This window comes from Pelobates fuscus, chromosome 8 (genome assembly GCF_036172605.1).
Source record: "Pelobates fuscus isolate aPelFus1 chromosome 8, aPelFus1.pri, whole genome shotgun sequence".
Lineage (NCBI taxonomy): Eukaryota > Metazoa > Chordata > Amphibia > Anura > Pelobatidae > Pelobates > Pelobates fuscus.
The window spans coordinates 134,890,646-134,912,892 of NC_086324.1; the positions used below are offsets into that span (position 1 = coordinate 134,890,646).

The 22,247-nt window shown below is 43.0% G+C and overlaps 1 protein-coding gene across 2 annotated transcripts in view; it reads right to left on the reverse strand.

Moving 5' to 3' along the window:
- The window catches only part of LOC134571754 (palmitoleoyl-protein carboxylesterase notum2-like), a 46,917-nt gene that overhangs the window by 14,565 nt on the left and 10,105 nt on the right, over positions 1–22,247 (reverse strand). For both annotated transcript variants that reach the window (XM_063430327.1, XM_063430326.1), the window contains exons 5-6: positions 1,103–1,163; positions 378–436 (exon numbers count right to left, since the gene is read on the reverse strand). In XM_063430327.1, coding sequence (XP_063286397.1) covers positions 378–436; positions 1,103–1,163 — 120 coding nt within the window. The remainder of the gene's footprint in view (positions 1–377; positions 437–1,102; positions 1,164–22,247) is intronic.

A 22,247-nucleotide genomic window follows, 5' to 3' on the forward strand; every position in this document is an offset into this window, starting at 1 on the left:
AGAGTAAACAATTGGTTAGACTATAGAATGAAAGCTTAAAGATCGATTGGGAAGTAGCATGAGAGGTAAGGATTACAGAGTGTTTAAAGTTAGGAAATATACCATAACAGGTTAGGACAATGGGGCTTGCTCCGGAGGGCAGACTTTTCACTCCGGCACATCACCAGTTCTGTTCAGTGCCTTGGTGTGACATTACATCCCATTGAATATGAACAAAAACAAATTATAGAATGTCAGAAATTGGTCAAATTGTTCAATGTGTTGTATATAAATCAACACTAAACCACTTTGGCAATATAATCTTACACTGGGGGCTTTATTTAATAGTAAAATAATCTGCTCTTTAATATGCAAAATCATTATGTAATAATACATACCGCTTTGTGATTTAGATACGTTCCCACTCCAGATATCACTAGAGCAGTAAGGCACAAACCTGAAAAAAAAAAACAGACCTGTATCATTTTAGACGTAATGAGATAAAAGGGATAACAATGGACTTATGTCATTTAATGGGTTGGAGCAAGATGACTAACTAGACTGAATTTATTTTTCCTAACTCACGACAACAAGCCGTTAATTATTTGTTTGCTGTGCATAGCGATAGGTCACTTTAATACTAGTTTCTAGTTGTTTACGAAACGGATAAAGTGAAAATGGAGCTGGACATAATGACCAATGGGCCACTGCCAGTAAATTCGTGCCTAGGGCAAGGGGGAAATAATAAAAGGTCAAAGGACATTGACATAGGGACAAGAAAAACACAAAACAGACCAATGCGACGTTAGAAACTGCTTGTGTCCGAGTTTTAGATCATGACTTAAGAATACTAATGTAGATCCTGTTTATGTGTGCATGTGTCTGGATATAAATTTTATATAATATAATAAGAGTAATAATAATAAAAAATAAATATATATATATATATATATATAAAATCTAGGTACTGTATACAATTGTCACAGTGCACAAATATTGGGTTCTACCGAGCAATTCCTACAAATTGCTTTAATACTGTGTAGAATATTTTGGCACTTGTTCACTCATTTCTTATAATTTGATGCTCTTGCAGCTTAGAGAAGTAAATGTAGTTGAGACTCACACAGCATTGAGATTCCACCAGTGAGGATTTTCACTATGTTTAGCTGACAGAATTCCTGTACCTGCCAATACAAAATATTAGTAGAAAATTGGATAACCTTTCAAGAAAAAAACTTCACAAATGGATATTTGTTATTGAACTACATTCCCCACAATTCTCTGTGGGAGGTGAAAGTTGGCCTGTACTTGTGTGTCATTGACAAGGTATTTACTTATTCTAAGTGATTTTTATGTGTTTATCGTCTCTCTCACTTATAACCTCTCTCGGTCCCCCTCCTTCTATGTTCTGTCTGTGTTACTCTACCATAGTGCAAAAGAAAATCCTTGCAACTCAGCTACCCTCAGAGTTTGGTTATTTTAGCCTGAACTTTGCAATTCTGTTTTCTATGCAGTGCAATTCAGTGGTGAGTAGAAAAACAAAATGCATTTAGTAGATAACTAATCAATACAATATAGGTGGCTGCAGAAGCTGGTTTATAATCAGAACCAGAATGACCCTCTGTGATCAAATAGTCTAGTATAGAGTGATTTGAATCTAAGAGCCACGTGTTCCACACAGCTTTAAAATGACAAGAGCAACAAAAGAGACTACAATTTTGTGATCCATTGTTATGTAATATCACACTCAGGGCCGGATTAACATAGGGGCTGATGGAGCTGCAGCTCCAGGCCCAGGCCCAGGCCCATGGAATAGGCACATTTAAAACAAAACATTTTTTTATTTTTTTTTATTTTATTTTTACACACTACTCTTTTCCTCCTGACTGGTATTTTAAGGCACAGCCTGTATTTATTTGAGTCTGCCTGGCAAAAATGCTAATATTTTTCTCAGTATAAATAGAGATTACTCTGCAATACCAGCACCGGCCAGTAGGCGTCACTGTGTATGGAGAGAGGCAGGGATAGGAAGTTACAGCATATCCCTCCCTGCCTCTCTCTACTCACTGATACAGGGAACAGCAACACAGCACAGAGAGTCCATACAGCAGCTCCCAGCCTGCAGAGACAGACTACAGCTCAGGGCAGTGAGGGATGAGGGGAAAGGCAGCAGGGAGACATGGGGACACTGAGACACTAGGGGACACTGGGAGACGTGGGGACACTGAGACACTAGGGGACACTGTGAGACATGGGGACACAGACACATGGGGATGCTGTGAGACATAGGTAGACACATTGGGACACATGTCTCCCAGTGTCCCCATGCCTCCCAGCCAGTGTCCCTAGTGTCTCAGTGTCCCCATGGCTCCCAGTATCCCCATGCCTCCAAGCCAGTGTCCCCATGGCTCCCAGTTCTGGTCATTTGATTCGCATCAGTGGCCTACTCTTCTACCCCGCCCATTGGCTTCCTGCTTCACTGGACATTGTCCCCATATGTCTGTGTCCCCATGTCTCCCAGTGTCCACATGTCTCCCAGCCAGTGTCTGTGTCCCCATGTCTCCCAGTGTCCCTATGTCTCCCAGCCAGTGTCCCTAGTGTCTCAGTGCCCCCATGTCTCCCAGTGTCTGTGTCCCCATATCTCTGTATCCCCATGTCTCCCAGTGTCTGCGTCCCCATGTCTCTGTGTCCCTAGTGTATGTGACCCCATTTCTCCCAGTGTCCCCAAATGTCTGTGTCCCCATGTTTCCATGTCTCTCAGTGTCCCCATGTCTGTATCCACAAGTGCCCCATGTCTCCCAGTGTCCCCAAGTGTCTCAGTGCCCCATGTCTCCAAGTGTCTCAGTGTCCCCATGTCTCTGTGTCCCCATATATCCTAGTGACACAGGACACACTGAGACATGGGGACACTGGGAGAAATGGGGACACAGACACTTGGTGACTAGGGGACATGGGGACACTGACACTGTGATGCATAGGGACACTGATGCCAGACTGGCCCTCCAATTCTTTGAACAGACATACCCCCTTTTTGGGCATGTTCTGCTCATGTGATTCACATCAGTGGCCTACTCTTTTACCCAGGCCATTGGTTTCTGCTTCACTGGACACTGCTGTTGGTATGGATTTACTTGAAAGATGAAAGCATAAATTAGATAAAGAGATTAGCATGTGTTTTCTTATAGCTGCATCCTTTGAGTTTCTCTCCAACACCAACTCTATCAGATACATGACGCTTGGGAGGTATGACTGTTTTAGTGTTTTTCGTCGATAAGATTCTGTAATTAGGCCCCATCATAATTGTCAGCACCAGGCCCACTGGGCTCTTAATCTGGCCCTGATCACACTATAAAGGTTTGTATTCATATTAATCAAAGTTGTAATGTTACTATAAGTGGCGGAATATACTGCCTAGTTCGTGTGTTTCCCTTTTTGTCCGTTCAGGAGTTGTATTGTCCGAACACCCTGCTTTCGACTCCCGAGGACACCATACTTCCATTTATACAGATCCAAGTTCTTGCGTTCCCCGCAGGCTCCTTCATAGTTTACAGTGAAAGAGCTTAAGTTATGGTCACCTACATGCTTGATCATGGATATGTGAGATTTTCAACACCCATTGAATAAAATGGAGCACCGGGATTGGGTAAACCATTGGTTTTAAGTTTACATAATCAACTGACCACAATGCATAGTTTTGTGAGTGAGCTGATGACGTGTTTCAAAATACAAAAAAAATATGCAAACATACAATGGATGAGAAGTGGCTCAACACTTATGTGAGGGATCCCGTTGACCCCCACAATAAATTAAACACACAAAAAATATATAAGTGGAGCTATATACCTGGGTGGGTACTATAGTTAGAGACAAATACAGTTGGTGGATAGCAAGCACAAATCTGTAAAGAATACAAAACAGTACAGTAGTGCAGATAGAATGGACTATAATAGAAGGTATGGGTGAAGAATATTGAACTCACAAGGACTGAGCCAATAAGTCACCTGGCTCTAGTGTAAAGTGCTTCTGGATCCTATAGGGAGATCCACAACCCTCTTCCTTATCCTTGTAATCCGGTGGCCGTCAGTAGGGAAAGTCAGGAAACTTGAGGGTATTAGAAAATAAGTACATTTATTAAATAAAATAAAACAAATAAAGTAAACTCTGATCGAATGATCAATAGACTTAAAACCAAATGGTAATTCAGTCCAAAACGTGTTTTGCCACAAACAGGAATCCATAAATCATAAATCATCCACCTCAAAGTAATCCAGAAGGAAGAATGAGAAACACACCTGAACAGATGTCAGACAAACAGAGGAACACTACAAGATGACATGAAAATACCAGAAGCTACAGTGGGGTAGTCACTAATCCTTCAAGAAATTACAGAAATAGAGACAGAACACATGTGCCACATGTGTCCTCAACTAATAGATATGAGATCCAAGAGAGTAGAAATCAGAATATCTCCACTAGAAATTGCTTCCAAGTATTAGAAAATCAAGACCCCTCCCCTCATCTCTTTCTTCTTTTTTTCGCAAAAGCCCCACTCAATCTAAATTCAAACAACTTCAAGAATCACAGGCTTGGGACTCTCTGGGAAAACGCCAAAGGTCAGTAAAAGAAGGAGAAATAGAAGAAACAAAACCCTTCAACAAAGAGAAGAGAGGAAGAATGTAGTAAGTAGAGGCAGATTCAACCTCTCAGACCAAACACTAGAAATAGATGAGCTTGAGATTCTTAAGAAAGGCTTGAAATTTGCTCCAACTTTTGATTTTTTTATACATCTTAATCGTTTTATAAGACAATGTTTTTTTTATAATAAAAATGAAATAACATACACAGATACTACAACCACATATATACATAGCAATCTAAAAGAAAAATCTACATTTTTCCCCAAAAAATATGATCTCCCAGGAATTAAAACATTTGAGACAATGATAATGAAGGAAGTTAATAAAATAAAAAAAAAAACAAATAAATATTAAAAAAAAAATATTTCTCAAACAAAAACAAAAAGCCCTGAGGAACATGCAAAAAAAAATTACGATATTGTAATAAAACCGGCTGACAAAGGGGGAGGAGTCGTGGTTTTAGCAAGCGATAATTATGTAAAAGAAGCAGAGCGACTCCACCTAGATGAGATTACTTACAAAAAACTAAAATCCAACCCCAGTGAAGAAAGTGAAGGTTTGGAAAATAATATTTTAACAGAAGCAGAAGCCAAATATCTATCTATTTTAAATCCCAAGATTCCTGTTTTTTATTACCTGCCCAAAATACATAAAAACCTAACCAATCCTCCTGGCAGGCCAATTATTTCTGGAGTAGATTGTATCTCGTCAAGAGTATCTGAGCATATTGATACACTACTCCAACCAATATTAATAAAAAAATCCATCTTATTTGAAAGACACAATTCATGTACTACAATACTTGAAGGTATTAAATGGAAGGATAATTTCATATTGGTTACATGTAATGTAAGTTCCCTTTACAGTATCATCCCACACAATAAGGGAACAAAGGCAGTTTAATATTTTTTAAACAAATCTAATTTAAAAAAAGAACAAATAGATTTTATTATTAAGGGTATTTTTTTAATCCTCACGAACAACAGTTTTTTGGTTCAAAGACAGTTTCTTTTTACAGATCAATGGAACGGCGATGGGAACCAACTTCGCATTCAGTTACCCCAACTTATTCATGGTGTACTGGGAAGAAAAGTTTATCCTTCATGGTACTTTCCACGCAAACTTGGTTTCTTATCGCTGTCTTTTTTATTTGGAAGGGGGATGAACCCAGTCTTTTTAATTTCTTAACCTACCTGAATACGAACGACTGGGGGATTATCCTAACATCCACACAAAGCAAAAAGGAAATAAACTTTTTAGACCTCACTATATTTATGGAGAATGGTGCAATACACACTGTGGCGGAACCAACCTCGCCACTGGCCACTGGAGGAGCCTGGTCACCCGCCTCCTGCCACTGGACTATTGCCCCATGTTTAACACTGTTCTTTTTCTATGCAGAAAGGCTGGTTTGTGCCTTTCTGCGGACTGTTAAAGCCATGCTACCCCAGATAGCAATGCCATGGAGCCCAGCCGTATACGGAAAGACTGTATGAAAGACTTTTGCTCCATGGCGATTGAACTGTATGTATATGATCTGAGCGCCATCCGGTAATAATGTGCGCTCTGATCTAAGCTATCTGGGGATAGGTAGAATGTGTATGTTCTATGTGATAAATGTAACAGTGTGTATTTGTATGTCTTTTATTGTCCTTTGTCTGCCATGTGGTTAATGGAGTTTTGCCTCTGTCCTTGGAGATAATTGTATTACTTCCCAATTATCTCCAGGACAGAGAGGAGGGATTGTCATGCATTGTGGGATTGTAAGCTTGTGATTGGTCAATGTCCAATATGGTTCCCAGTTTCCCATCTGGTCCCCTAGGGGAGTGTAGCCCCAGTAAATCTGTTCTGCTTGACCCTCAAACGAAGTGTCGTCTCGTTCTTGGGGGTAATTGGATTGTATGCTGTTACAGTGCGACTGCCAGGAGTGTAAACTGTTTGTATGGTTTTTCCTGTTCTACTGTTTACAGCATTGTGTGTTTCCTGTTCGGGAGTTTGGAGCATTCCCATGGTTCCAGTTCGGGAGATTGGTGAATTCATGTGTTTGCAGTTCGGGAGATTGGTGAATTCATGTGTTTGCGGTTCGAAGTTTGAGTATTCATGTGTTTTGCAATTCGGGAGATTGGTGATTGCAGTAGCTGTCTGTGCATCTGGAAAGGGGAATATTGCCTAAACGGTTTTTAACCTCTTGTGTGCAAAACGGTCCGTTACACACACAAACAAACTTTTTTTAGAGAGGTCAACTCAAATAGTTATATAGACCTAAAAAAATGTCACTACGCTTACTAACGCACCAAACAGCCAATTTATGCAAATAAAAAGAAACTGTACACAAGAGAAAGATTTTTTACGCCAAACTGACATAATCAAAGAACAGTTCACTGAGAAGGGCTATAGAGAAAATGCTTTGCAAAAAGTATTGAAGAAGTTAAAAGGATGGAAAGAAAAGATCTACTCTCTTAAAGAAAAGACAGAGTAAGGATTTTAACAAAACAGAGATCCCGTTCATTTGCAACTTCTCCGCCAACAATAAAAAAAAGTACAGAATGCCATCAAAAAATATTGGTATCTTCTCTCTGACGATCCAATTCTTAAGAGCATACTACCAAAAACACCCGAGATTGTATATAGAGATTGTAAAAATGTGAAGAATATGTTAGTCAAAAGTAACTTCAAAGACCCGTCCAAAGAAAGTAATTTCTTAAACAGCAATAAAGGTTTTTATGGATGTGGAGGGTGTTTGGCATGCAGGAGATTTTACCAAAAAAAATTGGCACTGAAGAAATGAAATTTATTTTCAGTTTTAATACATTAGCCCCCATGGTTTGAATTTAGATTTCGAACTATGTCACTTTTTTTTTGGTTTCTAGAAATTATTTTATTACGAGAACTTCATAAAAATTATATTCCCGCATTTGACAAGTCATAAACTGGCCTAGTCAACAGCTGAAATCATACATAATTATAGACAATATCCTCAGGCATGCCATATCTGTGGCCTGAAACTAGCCCACACTTGATAGATACATTTCAACTTGAAATTTTAAATGTTACCTAGAAAAACAATATGTTCCCCAAACTTAATTTTTTAATGGAAATGTACTAAAAGATGGTTTAGGAGATAAACTGTCCACAATTTCTGTAATATACCTTTCAGAGTCAGTTAACAGAAACGGTCATGAAGAAGCTACACAATTGGGTGGCACAGCCTCATTCGTCTAAAAAGAAGCTTCTTCACACTGAAACTGGCAATTAAAAGTTTGTACTCTAAACACAGTGAGGTCCAGACTGGAACACAAAATAAAGAGACATTAGTCTCAGCCACCAAATACAGCTGGATCGTTATTGTAGTTATTTCTTTGTCACAAAAAAACAAACAAACTATTGTTTCTTCTTTTGTTTGAGTCTTTTGTGGCGATGGTGCTTTGTAGGTGGGCGTTTTGACTCGGGTTTTGGTTTGTTAAGCTCCATATCTGGCTTTTTTGATGGTCTGTGCTTTTGGAGAGCCTCTTCTGTAATGGGTTCGATGATGTGCACTTTTTTGGTAATAATTGGAGGTGCAATCAACCTCTGCACAGATCTCTCGGTGTTTCAAGTGTTACCCACAGGGGCTGGGATGGTGCTCTCGAAATGTGTGTGGTTATTATATGGAAAGGTAGCACACTAACCTGATGGGCTGCAGCCCCTGAACTCCTCTTCTCGTTTATGATGACATTAGGAAGTCGACGGTCCTTCCTCGGGCGCGCAGGATGAGCTGGGATAATACATTTGCTCCGCTTTCTCTTGCTGGGTTTCAGATTTAGTCCACCCCATTCTCCCCAGCCAGGCAGAACTAGGTTGATTTCCTTAGGTTTACCATCTTCTTCTGCATTGCGTTTCTCCTTAAGGAAATCTTTAATGACATCATCTCCAGCAAACGCTTCTTGGATGATCATTTTTTGATCAACCTCATCATCTTCCTCCTCCTCTTCCTCTACAGTAGTAGGAAGTAACAATGTTTTATTTTTATGGGTCTTTACTGGTAGAACACTGTTGTGGTCAATACGTTTTGGTTTATTATCCTGGATCTCTGTGACGGTCGGCAAAGACTGCCTTGCACTCTCCTTCTTGCTTGGTGGCATAGACTGTTTTATGGGTTCATCTTGCAATTCGTCTTCTCCAAGAGCATCAATTTCTACTAAGCTCTGTTTTCTATCCATGCTACTATGTCACTTTTTAACTCAACCTTTTATTTTATTTTTTCATTCCTTTCTTTTAGACTGTAAAGTATTTTTCTAGGCCTTTTTAAAGAACTAGTATTTTTTATATAGATTTTTTTATATATATTCCTAGCCATTTTTATATTCGATTTCCTCTCCAGTTTCTAAAGTGTGACACACATTGATGGTATATCATAATGTGGTCACATCTCTCCCTTCATTGTCTACCTCACTTTAAAACAGCCCTTATATTTGTTTGTTTTGTTCCAAGTGTTCATATATGCATTTTTTTATGCACTCCATAATACTCAATTTTTATGTATTCTATCAATATCTTATTTTTTTTATGCAAAATTTATAAAATTGTGTAATATAATAATTAAATATCATATAGTGGTCTGAATTTCCCCTCCATTATGTATGCAATATCTTATTTTAATGAAGTCCTTGTATTTATCATTCCTTAATATAGTACTCATATATGTTGTTTTACATACTTTACAAATATCTTATTTTATATGGTACATAGATGTGATTCTATCTGGTTTTTATTTCCTTTATTTTATCTATGAATTCTTATGCTGCATTATGAACTTTCAAATGGAACACATATGCATTCCACACATAACATCGTAATCATTTGACAGGCACTCCCACTGAAGAAGTACATCAGTGGAACGCAGACGTGCGTTCCATAAAGAAGGAAGCAACAACATGGACTGAAACGCAACCCACATGACTGGATGCCGGACAAAACGAGCTATCCAATAGACAGAACGTGCTTTCCATAGAATCAATTTCCGGGAACACAGATGCCGGCGATTTCTCAATCAATACGGTATAAAAGATGGAATCTCCAAACTCACACTATTCACCAACTGAGGAAGCCAGTTTCTGGTGAAACGCGTTTTGGTCTGAATTACCATTTGGTTTTAAGTCTATTGATCATTCGATCAGAGTTTACTTTATGTGTTTTATTTAATTTAATAAATGTACTTATTTTCTAATACCCTCAAGTTTCCTGCCTTTCCCTACTGACGACCACCGGGTTACAAGGATAAGGAAGACGGTTGTGGATCTCCCTAAAGGATCCAGAAGCACTTTACACTAGAGCCAGGTGACTTATTGGCTCTCTCCTTGTGAGTTCAATATTCTTCTCCCATACCTTCTATTATAGTACATTCTATCTGCACTATTGTACTGTTTTGTATTCTTTACAGATTTGTGCTTGCTATCCACCAACTATATTTGTCTCTAACTATAGTACCCACCCAGGTATATTAGAGCTCCACTTATATATTTTTTAATGATTTGTTTCAGTATTCCTAGAGGAGAAGGTCTCATTAGGGTGTGTTTCTTTTATCTATTTATATAAACCATCTTAATATATAATTGTAGATTATGCTAGCGTTAGTGTACCTATAATCTTAATTTTATTAATGACAGGAGGCGAGTATTTGCTTAAGTCTCTCTTTACTAGAACTCCACAGCAGCACAGAAAAACAACCAATCAGAAAAAAGTTAGGTATTATAAAACTCCCCTCCCCATGCATCATTTCCTCTTTCAAGCTGCATCAAAAACAGAAAAAAAAGGCAGAAAACATAATGGGGAAGAAACAAAGTCCTAGATACGATGAATACAACAATATCCACCATCCAAGAAGAACTGTCACACCAGATAGCGTTGATAGACTGTAAACTGAAACAAGAGAAAAACAGAATCGAACAGGTTGATTATCCAATGAAATGTACTCTGAATAAATATGTAGGTACTCAATGTAGCAAACCAAAATTCCCTTAAAAAGAAGATATCCCAACCCTGCTTATAAAAAACAGACATAAGAACAGGTGACAGGTAGCAGAGACAACAAGCAGAGTTGCATACGTACCTGTCAGGGTGGCGGTCCGGTGCCCGGGACCCAGACACTATCCGGGCGGCGGTGCAGGACCGGGACCCAGTATGCCTGATGTTCAGAGTAGGAGTCACAGCGTGGAGGTGGATTAGCAGGGTCTGGTGCAGGGTAACCGCACGCCCCCTGGTGTTGAGCACCAGCGTTTATGCAGCCACATACCAAGACCCTCTGCAGCAAGATTGTATCAAGTACTAGAAACAAGGCAAGACTAGAGATAGGCACCAAACATGAAAACAAGACAGAACTAATAGAACCCAGAACCAGAGAAGGATAGTAAGCTAAACCCAGAACATATACACAAGACATGAGGAAAACAAACATAACATGGGCATGACTAGACAGGACTGTACATGGACTTGGATACAAACCAAAACAAGACAAGACAACATAGGCAAAATAAGAGGAGAAATAACTAAGTACTACATATGGAAATTATGGGGATTTAGTCACACTATATGATCATACATTGCATAAGCCTGCCAACAACGCCAATGTACCCCATATCTGGCAGGTCCTACACTGCCTAATGTATACTAAAACAACCAAAAGACATATATAGCACTTACCTGCAAGAAAGGGCAGAAGCCTTGAGGAGCTGCCTGCAGGAACACTGAAACGGGTGTGGAAACATAAAACAAACATTTAAATGAAACCTGGAGACTGGGAAATCCAGGGACGAACTATAGGAATGAACCCAGAAATCCCAGCATAAAGAAAACCAGACACAGACTAGAAAACCAAAAAACCAAGGAAAACTAAGCAAGAATAGCAAAAAGAGTGCTGGATACCAGAAGCCAAGTCCAGACATCAGAACAGAGCAGAGCAGGACGTGACAGTACCTGATTAATCCAAACTATTAAAATTAAACAAGGGAGGGATAAGAACGGGTGGGAAATACTCGCCTCCTGTCATTAATAAAATTAAGATTATAGGTACACTAAAGCTAGCATAATCTACAATTTTATAATATGACAGGAGGCTTCGTATTTGCTGTTTTAACGCCCAGTCAATAAATCCAACGCTGTTTGTTTCGTTGGTACCTATTCCAGGAGATATCAGAGCAATTCTAAATGGACTTTCCAACTGCGAAAATTGCCAGTAGACGGGTCGATGAGGATGCCAGCTGACGAAGCATCCCAAATACGGAAAAAACACTATCCGCTGATAGTTCCATTGTACGTGGGGTTGCAACCTGTTTCCTAGCAGCAGGTCCATGAGCTGCCAAGCTGACATCTTAACCATTTCCCTGTAAGTGTAAAATTTTGAAGGCCATTTGCGGACTAAGGGCCGCGAGAAGAAACTGCCACCATGTCTCAACTCTTGAAATGGAAGGTGGCTCCTCCGATCTTGCCATGGTAACCAGGCGACGTGGCCTTGCAGGCAAATCTCCAACCACAAGGAATGCGTCTAAGTCCACCACCAATTCCGTAATAGAACCGAGTAGGACCTTTCTTCTCTCATGACTTACCCGGTGAGATGTCTCATTCGAGAATAAATTTATTATGCAGGCAAGAGTGTGGTCAAACTAGCCATATCCTAAGTGATTCCAATATTCCAAATGAACTGTGCAATCCGCAGCTGCGGTAGAGAAAGGACTCCTAAAAGGACGTCCAATCAAGGTCCCAAACTGAACTTGTGTGGTGGAACGGTGACGACTATTCTGGGGATTGTGAATCCAGGAAATATTCAAAAGGATGGGAACTTAAACCGGAGTTGAGATTTCCATCTAGATATATCATCGTCTAAGAGTGATAAGATGTCCGGATCCAATGGTGATTGGGACCTGTATAACAAGGAAGAGTCTTCACATGCTGTAGTGAGAGAGTAAAATACCTGATTACCCATTGTACGATCCTGTTCCATGCCAGACTTGCCAAAATTTGTGTAGGGGTTCCTACACTCCACCAACAAGATAAGGTCTAATATAGTAGGACCCCTAGGTCCCTGTACCCCTGACTGTCCGGGCACGTATCTTCCAGGGTAGGCCCTATGTCAATGAACCCAGTCATGTGAATGCGAGAACCAAAGTCCCGGCCTCCCTATAGAGAGATACCTCCCTTCCTAGCTTGGAGTCCCGCGAAAACATAGCATTCTCTAATACTCAGGCAAGGCGTAAAGTCCCTTCACTCATGACAGGTGGCTCCAGAGAGCAGATAACAAAAAACAAGGCTCCATTTTCAACTGTCCGGAGCAAGTGTTGTCCCGTTTGAGAATGTCGGTCGCACTGAGTCACATCCTGAGCAGTACTCCAGCGGTAGGCTGCGTCCCGACTTTGACGTTCGTGTAGGAGTCGGGAGCACACCGGGTTCCTCCATAGAGTCCACCGTAGGTGTCCTTGATGGTAGTTGAAAAGGTGGGTTATCGATACCCCAAACCAAGACGGTTCCTGTGAGGGATATAGAGTATAGACGGAGGGCCCTCCATCTCCGAACCATGTTCTGCAAATATGTGCTCAGAGGAGTAAGGGCAGTCCTGTCCTTTTATCCCAAGATTGTAATGACCAGGGAACTCCCGTCAACTGGGGTTCCGGACTTTCCATGCGATCCATGCGTACGGTGTACCTGCAGACCGGGTAGTGGCCTTCCCTAGTCTTGTTACCCGAGCACGCAGTGCCCGTTTGCTCCATGAAGGCCTCAGGAACTCATGTCACCTTGACATGGGAAAATCTGTCTGCGCAGTCTGCTCGCAATTGTACGGATATCTTAAACAGAATGCAATTGTCTGTTAGATATAGTGCAGATTATATGAAAACCTGCACTCTTAATACCCGAGGCTCATCCGTTAGCTTAATACCCGAGGCTCATCCGGAGTGTGTGTAAATACGCGGGAAATCTCCCCCCGTAATACCTCTGAGATTATTTCTCATGTGGGATACAGTGGTCCGGATCCAGTAAATCCATTATAGGAGGTGAAATAGAGGGATCCAGTCTAAACATGTATACCCTGCATGATAAGGCAGCCCTCTATAACGAAAATCGGTAGCACGGCCGTTAGGTATAATTGAATGCAGGAGGGACACCACCCTATGCAGTCATCGTTGTCCTGTACAGGTACAAGCCTGTGTGATGAACAAATGGACGGTACCGTAGTGCGTTGAGTGTGTGAGAGAGCTGCACTATCTAATAATGTGACCGAACTCCATGTCAACGTCCGGCTGATAGCATGAGCGGGTCGGACCCGTTAATAACCAAACATTAGAGTGTACATCCGTGTCCGGTTCCCTCTACGAGAATGTCTCACTAAACGTGTCCTCTGTATCCAGCTCAGTATTGGGCTGAGGTAGAGGGAGGGCCGCGCCCTCTAATAACGACTCAGTGTCCGGTTCCATATATGAGAGGGGTTCGCTCTCTGCACATGAAAATAAAAGATATCAGTCTCGGGTTGAGGTGATGGGGGCTGCACCCTCTTGTAATCCAGATTAGAGTCCCTTAGCGACTCAGGGTGACCAACAGCAGGGGTACACCATTTACATTTACTTACACCAGCATAAGACTCAGGTGGGTCTCTCTGTGTGACCACGAGACCTCTCTCTGAATCGCTCACCTGAGAGATGGAATCAGCTGGTAATAAACCAGACCGACGGTAGATGGAATAGTATACAACCTCGGCCGTATCCATCCTAATAACAGAAAGAGATGATGAGAAAATTCAATCTTTGGAAACAATGATGGAAACTACCAACGGACCGCCCGAATCCCATGCGCGCGCGCGGGATCCAGGATGACCGTTGGTAGTCTGAGGAAAGCTGGAGACGTTCTCCGTGATCGACAAAAGCTTGGGAGGTCGGAGGAGGTCAAGTCAGGCCTCTCGACGACCCGAGCGCTAGGAATATAGGAAGGCACGAAAACAAAAATGTAGATATAGGTAAATACATACCTCGGAGAGTCGGTAAATAGCAGACCGGAAAAGCAAGTCAAGTAAACTCAACTGAAAGGGCCAGGAGCTAAACATGACGGAGGAATAACAACCCATACCTAAGAAGGATACCGGAAAGGATGCTAAAGGGTAGTTTTCAAAGGAAGGGAAACCGTGCTCCCCTGTCGTCGTCCGAGCTCTGGACCCTGCTACTGCGAGAATCCCCTTGGATATGTGCCGTCGCCGGGTTGGTATAAACCGTGGCTGTGTGCCCGGGATCTTCATAAAAACCTTGCCCCCCAGGGCATGAGGTTTAGGGCCTTCACCCTTCCAATCATACTCAGGTGCCCGTAAACTGGTGTCCTCTTGGATAGCATGGCAGTATTGTTTGCCAAGACATCCACCTATCTCCATGTCAATAGTGGTTACTGAGCTCTCCTCCGTGATATTAACCCAGGCCTGCATCCAAAAGGGGCTGGGCATAGATAGATCAGGCCAACGATGGGCACAGATAGAGTAAGCCAGCCAGAAGGGCACAGACATAGCAGGGTAATCAAATGGGCACAGACATAGCAGGCCAATCAATGGGGCACAGACATAGCAGGCCAATCAATGGGGCACAGACATAGCAGGCCAATCAATGGGGCACAGTCATAGCAGGCCAATAAATGGGGCACAGTCATAGCCGGCCAATCCTGGTTGCGTCTAAATGAGCAATAAGGGACCCCTGTTTGGGCAGAGACCCCTAAATATCTGTAAATCTACAGGGTACCCTGTGACCTAGGACCCCCAGATGCCAACCCTCTTAGACAGTGTAAACTGTGCAAATAAACCTTAACTGGGACTAGCAGTACCTAAATGCCCAGCAGGCAAAAAAAAAAAAATTCCAGCTGTAGTGGATATAGGCAGTGATTATAGTGTCCATTAAATCACAATATATTGTGCGGTTTTATTTATTTATTTTTAACTGCGAAACTGGTTATGCATATGAACATGCGGACCTGTCCTGTTTGATATTCTTCATCAACATTATGCATTCTCAGCATACCACCTGAAGGGTATTGTACCCATTGTATATTACAGTAGTAGGGTAAACAATTGCCAACTCGATGTACCCCCTTATTGGGCTTGGAAGGGACCACCTTCCAACTCCCTTAGTCACAGAAACCTGGTAAAATTGAATTAATGTCAGCAGAGACTGGTCTCCCATACCAGTTTGAGCCAGAGCCAGGTTTTGACAATGACAGTGAATATCATACTTGAATAGTCTCATCTCCGCTACAGAGATGAACCAGGACATATATGCTGAAGCCCAGGGATTGGGACATAAGAAACCCCTGATTCATGGCCGGCGCGTCCATAAGGCGGCACAGGCGGCTGCCTTAGGGCGCACCGGCTCCGGGGGCGCAAGATTTCAGTGACCGGCAGGAGGGAAGCTCTCCCTCCTGCCAGGCCACCTTCTGGACCCCCGGCGCGGCGTGCGGCAGTGCTGTGATCAGACGTGGCGAGGGAGCTCTAATCTCACCGCTCTGCTCACTCGCGCGCTGTCTGCTGATGCCGCGGGAGCCGGAATAGACGTGGCGAGGGAGCTCTAATCTCACTGCTCTGCTCACTCGCGCGCTGTCTGCTGATGCCGCAGGAGCCGGAATATGACGTCATATTCGCCAGGTCTGATCACAGCACTGCCGCACGTCGCCCAGCAGCCCCACTGGACCCCAGGGAATGATTCCTCATCCACACTAGCTCTCTAGGTAGGGAGGCTGGGTGGAAAATTTGTATTTATTAAAATAATTAGTGAGTGTATGTGATGTCTCAAACAATATACAAAAAATTAATAATATAAAAAGCAATGGTACTTAGCTTATAAAGATGTATGACAGCCTCCCTAGGTCGCTACCCAAACAAGAAACCTATATCATATATAGTGTTGACCAGAAACAAAGAAGATTCGGGATATGGCTATATAAATCTACAGAGAAAACATAAAACAAAACATAGTGTGATATTGTTATAAAACACAATATTTCATGCGCAGCAATCTTTGCACTCACAGGATGTAAACGATAAAAGCGCTCTTAGGGTGCCTCTCCCGATGTGATGGGGGGCTAGCCGGTATTTCTGATCACCTCTGGATCCTTGTTTCACCAAAAGACATCCACAGGTCAGGGTTCAGTAGTGAATTTTTTTTTTTTTATTCAAATAAAAGGTGTAGTCACCATTTCAGCATAGGATATAAGTAACAAAAAAGTTGTCCTACGCGTTTCGTTCTATAAGAACTTCCTCAGGGACCACAATTAAAAACAATAACCATTTATCAATATAAAATACTGTCTGTCAGTGTGTGTTTGTGAGGGGGGTAGGTAGGAGTTTATTTTTTGGGGGGAGGGAGTGACTATGGCTTTGGGGACGCCTAGTCACCTGGGGGGGGGGTTAAATATGTATTTAGGGCCCCCACCCGCCGCTCAGGGGTGGGGGCCAGGGGGGAGGACATTAGGTCCCCCCCCCTTATTTTTGTTTAGGGCCCCCACCCACCGCTCAGGGGTGGGGGCCTGGGGGGAGGACATTAGGTCCCCCCCAATTTGTGTTTAGGGCCCCCACCCACCGCTCAGGGGTGGGGGCCAGGGGGGAGGACATTAGGTCCCCCCCTAATTTGTATTTAGGGCCCCCACCCACCGCTCAGGGGTTGGGGCCAGGGGGGAGGACATTAGGTCCCCCCCCTAATTTGTATTTAGGGCCCCCACCCACCGCTCAGGGGTGGGGGCCAGGGGGGAGGACATTAGGTCCCCCCCCAATTTGTATTTAGGGCCCGCACCCAACGCTCAGGGGTGGGGCCAGGGGGGAGGACATTAGGTCCCCCCTTATTCTTGTTTAGGGCCCCCACCCACCGCTCAGGGGTGGGGGCCAGGGGGGAGTAGTTTTAAAGCATGTCTGCTGATGCTGCGGGAACTGGAATATGACGTCATATTCCGGCTCCCGCGGCATCAGCAGACAGCGCGCGAGTAAGCAGAGCGGTGAGATTAGAGCTTCCTCGCCACGTCTGATCACAGCACTGCCGCACGTCGCCCAGCAGCCCCACTGGACCCCAGGGAATGATTCCTCATCCACACCAGCTCTCTAGGTAGGGAGGCTGGGTGGAAAATTTGTATTTATTAAAATAATTAGTGAGTGTATCTGATGTCTCAAACAAAATACAGAAAATTAATAATATAAAAAGCAATGGTACTTAGCTTATAAAGATGTATGACAGCCTCCCTAGGTCGCTACCCAAACAAGCAACCTATATCATATATAGTGTTGACCAGAAACAAAGAAGATTCGGGATATAGCTATATAAAGCTACAGAGAAAACATAAAACAAAACATAGTGTGATATTGTTATAAAACACAATATTTCATGCGCAGCAATCTTTGCACTCACAGGATGTAAACGATAAAAGCGCTCTTAGGGTGCCTCTCCCGATGTGATGGGGGGCTAGCCGGTATTTCTGATCACCTCTGGATCCTTGTTTCACCAAAAGACATCCACAGGTCAGGGTTCAGTAGTAAAAAAGGGGGGGTTAAATATGTATTTAGGGCCCCCACCCGCCGCTCAGGGGTGGGGACCAGGGGGGAGGACATTAGGTCCCCCCCTTATTTTTGTTTAGGGCCCCCACCCACCGCTTAGGGGTGGAGGCCTGGGGGGAGGACATTAGGTCCCCCCCAATTTGTGTTTAGGGCCCCCACCCACCGCTCAGGGGTGGGGGCCAGGGGGGAGGACATTAGGTCCCCCCCTTATTCTTGTTTAGGGCCCCCACCCACCGCTCAGGGGTGGGAGCCAGGGGGGAGTAGTTTTAAAGCATGTTATTCCAAACAATTAAGGAATGTTAGGTGATTTATGCCCTTTATGGATTAAAACCAGACTCTGCATCAACTATGTAATTTTCCATGGGAGTTTTGCCATGGATCCCCCTCCGGCATGCCACAGTCCAGGTGTTAGTCCCCTTGAAACAACTTTTCCATCACTATTGTGGCCAGAAAGAGTCCCTGTGGGTTTTAAAATTCACCTGCCTATTGAAGTCTATGGCGGTTCGCCCGGTTCGCCCGTTCGCGAACATTCGCGGAAGTTCGCGTTCGCCGTATGCGAACGGAAAATTTTATGTTCGCGACATCTCTATCAATCAGTGTGTGTGTGTCAATGAATGAGTGTGTGTCAGATCAGTGAGTCTGTGTGTTTGTCATTGAGTGTGTGTGACTGTCAGTGTGTATACAGTGTGTATACACCACTGAGTGTAGAGTGGCGGAGCGCAGTACAGGAGTTTCTTGTACCTGGCCAGACTGACCAGAGGTGCTCACTGAGAGAGCACTCCCTGTCAGTCTGGCCAGGTACAGAAAATCGAAGCTCCTGTAGGTGATATCCTCCACTCGGCAACGCTACAAGAGAGGTAGGAGGCACACCAGGAAGGGGAGTGCGACCACTAAGGGACAGGGAGGGGAGGGGAGAAAAACACCAAGGGACAGGGAAAAGAGGGGAGAGGTTAGAAGAACACTAAGGGACAGGGAAGGGAGGGGACCAATAATGGATGGGGAGAGGGGCTGGTTAAGAGGCACATAGGTGAAGATGTTATTTTGGGGGTGGGGGGGCGGAAAAATACATCTTCGACTATGTACCCAAAAATCCTTGCACCTGCCCTGATTAAGTGTGCAACCTAAAATAAAACTTTCACACATCCTATGCTTCAGTCTTATCCAACTGGTAAAAGAAGTACACACAGTGTGCCTTAATAGAACATATTGAACACTTGGATATAGTCACGGTGGATCTATTAACCTAAATATGAAACCAAATGCGATCTATCTGGCAAACTGGCTCAGCATGATCACCACGGGAGAAAAACTCTCAATGTCCGACCACCGTGGGCGGAGGAGAGCCCGCAAGCAGGCGCACCCTCCTCTAGCCGGTCGGATCCACGTGGCTCTGTGAGGGAGCCGGCAGCGAGGTGGCCACGTGCGCGAGCGCGTCCGGCCGCCGGGAAACTCACGGACGGCCGCGAGAGACCGCAAGCGCCGGCATGCTCACACTGGAGCTCGGGGAGTCAGAGGAGGCAGCCAAGCGGCTAGTCTCCTGACACCCCGAGCGGAGCGCCCATAGCCCGGCTAATAGAATGGCGCCAGGGAGTGGGTGGAGGGGGGAACAAACTGACAGGAACCCCCCTAAAACCGCCACCTGAAGGAAAAAACATCCCCAAGAACAGGGGAAGCAGGAGTAAAAAACGGGTAGTAATCCAGAAATAAATAACAAATATAAAACAAAATACAATATATAACTAATAAAAAAAATTATATGAAGTGAAATATAATGGATAACTAAATACCATAAACATAAAATATATATGAGAAATATAAAATGATATCAAATAATATAAATATAATATATATATATATATATATATATAAAATATAACTAAATACAACATATATAATATATAACTAATAACTAGATAAATAAAAATCTGAAGCAAACTATAATAGATATACTAAATACCAGAAACATAAAATATATATATAATAAACATAATATATAAATAATAAATATAAATCATAAATAAATCATAATAAAACCCCAAGCCACCCACTAGAAGCAGGAGGCAGTGGTACTCTGACCTGTACTGATGCGGAGCAGCAAAGAAAGAGGAAATGATGCATGGGGAGGGGAGTTTTATAATACCTAACTTTTTTCTGATTGGTTGTTTTTCTGTGCTGCTGTGGAGTTCTAGTAAAGAGAGACTTAAGCAAATACGAAAGCTCCTGTCATGTTATAAAATTGTGCAGCAGACTACAGAAACCTGTGGACGCGTGATTTAATTAAAATAATCCATCTAAAGATACGTCTGGCGGCAAAAGGAGCAAGAAGGCAGACCCCTGGAACCCGAAAGTACCAATGCAGAGGCGTACTAGCCCACTCACCCATCACCCTGGAGCTTCCAGGCACCGGCTGAAGGTACGAGTGGCTGCAGCGAGATCCCCCTATAACCGACCTCAAGGGAAAGCGATACTGCGACCGAGCAGACGGCAACTGAGGGGGCGCCCCACGCGCCATGCACCAAGCACCGCTCTGATCCAGCCCGTGCCTGCCAGACAGCAACAGCCACGGCGGGACCACTCTGGGTCTCAAACTCTCATTGAGGTATCAGGGGGAAACACGTGGGAACAGAGAGGCCCACCCTGCCAAGCCCTTACAAGCTGGGAAAGTCAGCAGCACCCCCCCGGGGCACGGGACTATGCTTCTTACATCCGGGACGGCATAGGTTAAGCGGGGCCTGAGGAACTTAACGGCCATACCCTAACCTTTTCGGGAGATTTGGGGAACGGCATACCAGCTACACACAAGAGACGCTATCCTGCCTCTTATATTCTTATATTCCGATATATTTCGCTTTTTCTTTTGTTTTGTTTCTGTTTTTTTTTTTTTTTTTTTTTTTTTAGGAAGCAGCTATGTGTTTAATTTTACTCATGTTACCAAAAGGGGTGCCAGCGCATACTCAACGCCCCTCACCTAACGTTACCCAGCTTCTACACACTCGCACTGAGGGATAGGATACCACATATCTATATCACATATATTTCGGCTGTATCCCCTACTTATACCTGTCTGCCCGCTGCGGACCAAAACCGCTTATCACTACTAAGCACTTGTCTCCGTCCTCCCTGACTACTTAACTCGTTGACTCTAACCTGTTAACGCAACTGTTAATAACTTAGTTTTCTTTTTATTTTTTAAAGCGCTAGGTACGCATACACCCACTGTTACCTCTGCTAACTACATATCTAGTTAAATCAATCACTGGGCTCTTAAGGCCTATATGTCACGCTACAACTAAGATACACACGCAACACCTGAAGAGCAACTAGTTCTGTTCAATGCATGTTTAGCCTAGCAAGTTATATTACAAACACGACGTCTAATCGTTTGATGTTTTATAATAACTATAAAATTGTGCCTGTATAACGTATGCCACGACTTGTACTACCTATGTATACCGATTTAACTGGATGTCGCTGTTGTGGCGCATACCGGCTGCCTGTTTATTCTGTGCACACCCAAAATAAAGAATTTAAAAAAATATAAAAAATAAATAAATAATCCAAGCCAATGATTCTCAATGATATTATAATACAACGTGCAAAATGTATCCAAAGGACATGAACATTTGTTTTCAAATGAATTGCTAATTGATGTTTGGTGATTAGTCCAAATTCCAAAATGCTATATGGACGAATCACGAAATAAAAAGAGGCAGGTAATGGACAAGTCATTTAATTTGTTCTTGTGAGTTCTATCTGTGGTGACAAAAAAAAAGAAGATTAATGGAAAAGATGATTGATGGCTAGGTGAGTCCAGTAAATGTCGATTTTATTTACAAATCTAGTGTACTGCAAAATATATCCATTTTTATAGATTTAGATTTTTCTGGATAATTTTTCCTGAAATGATCGCGTAGACGAAATTTGTCCCAACAAAACACCACGTACACAAAACCTGATTCACCCAAAACTCATTTTTTTTTCCTGGACAAATTGGTTCAGACGAACCAAATTTCTTCACATGCCAATACAGGATGCAGACTAAAACTCAGTGGAATGATTTTACATGATATATGGATATTGCTCCATAACTTCTTCAGTTG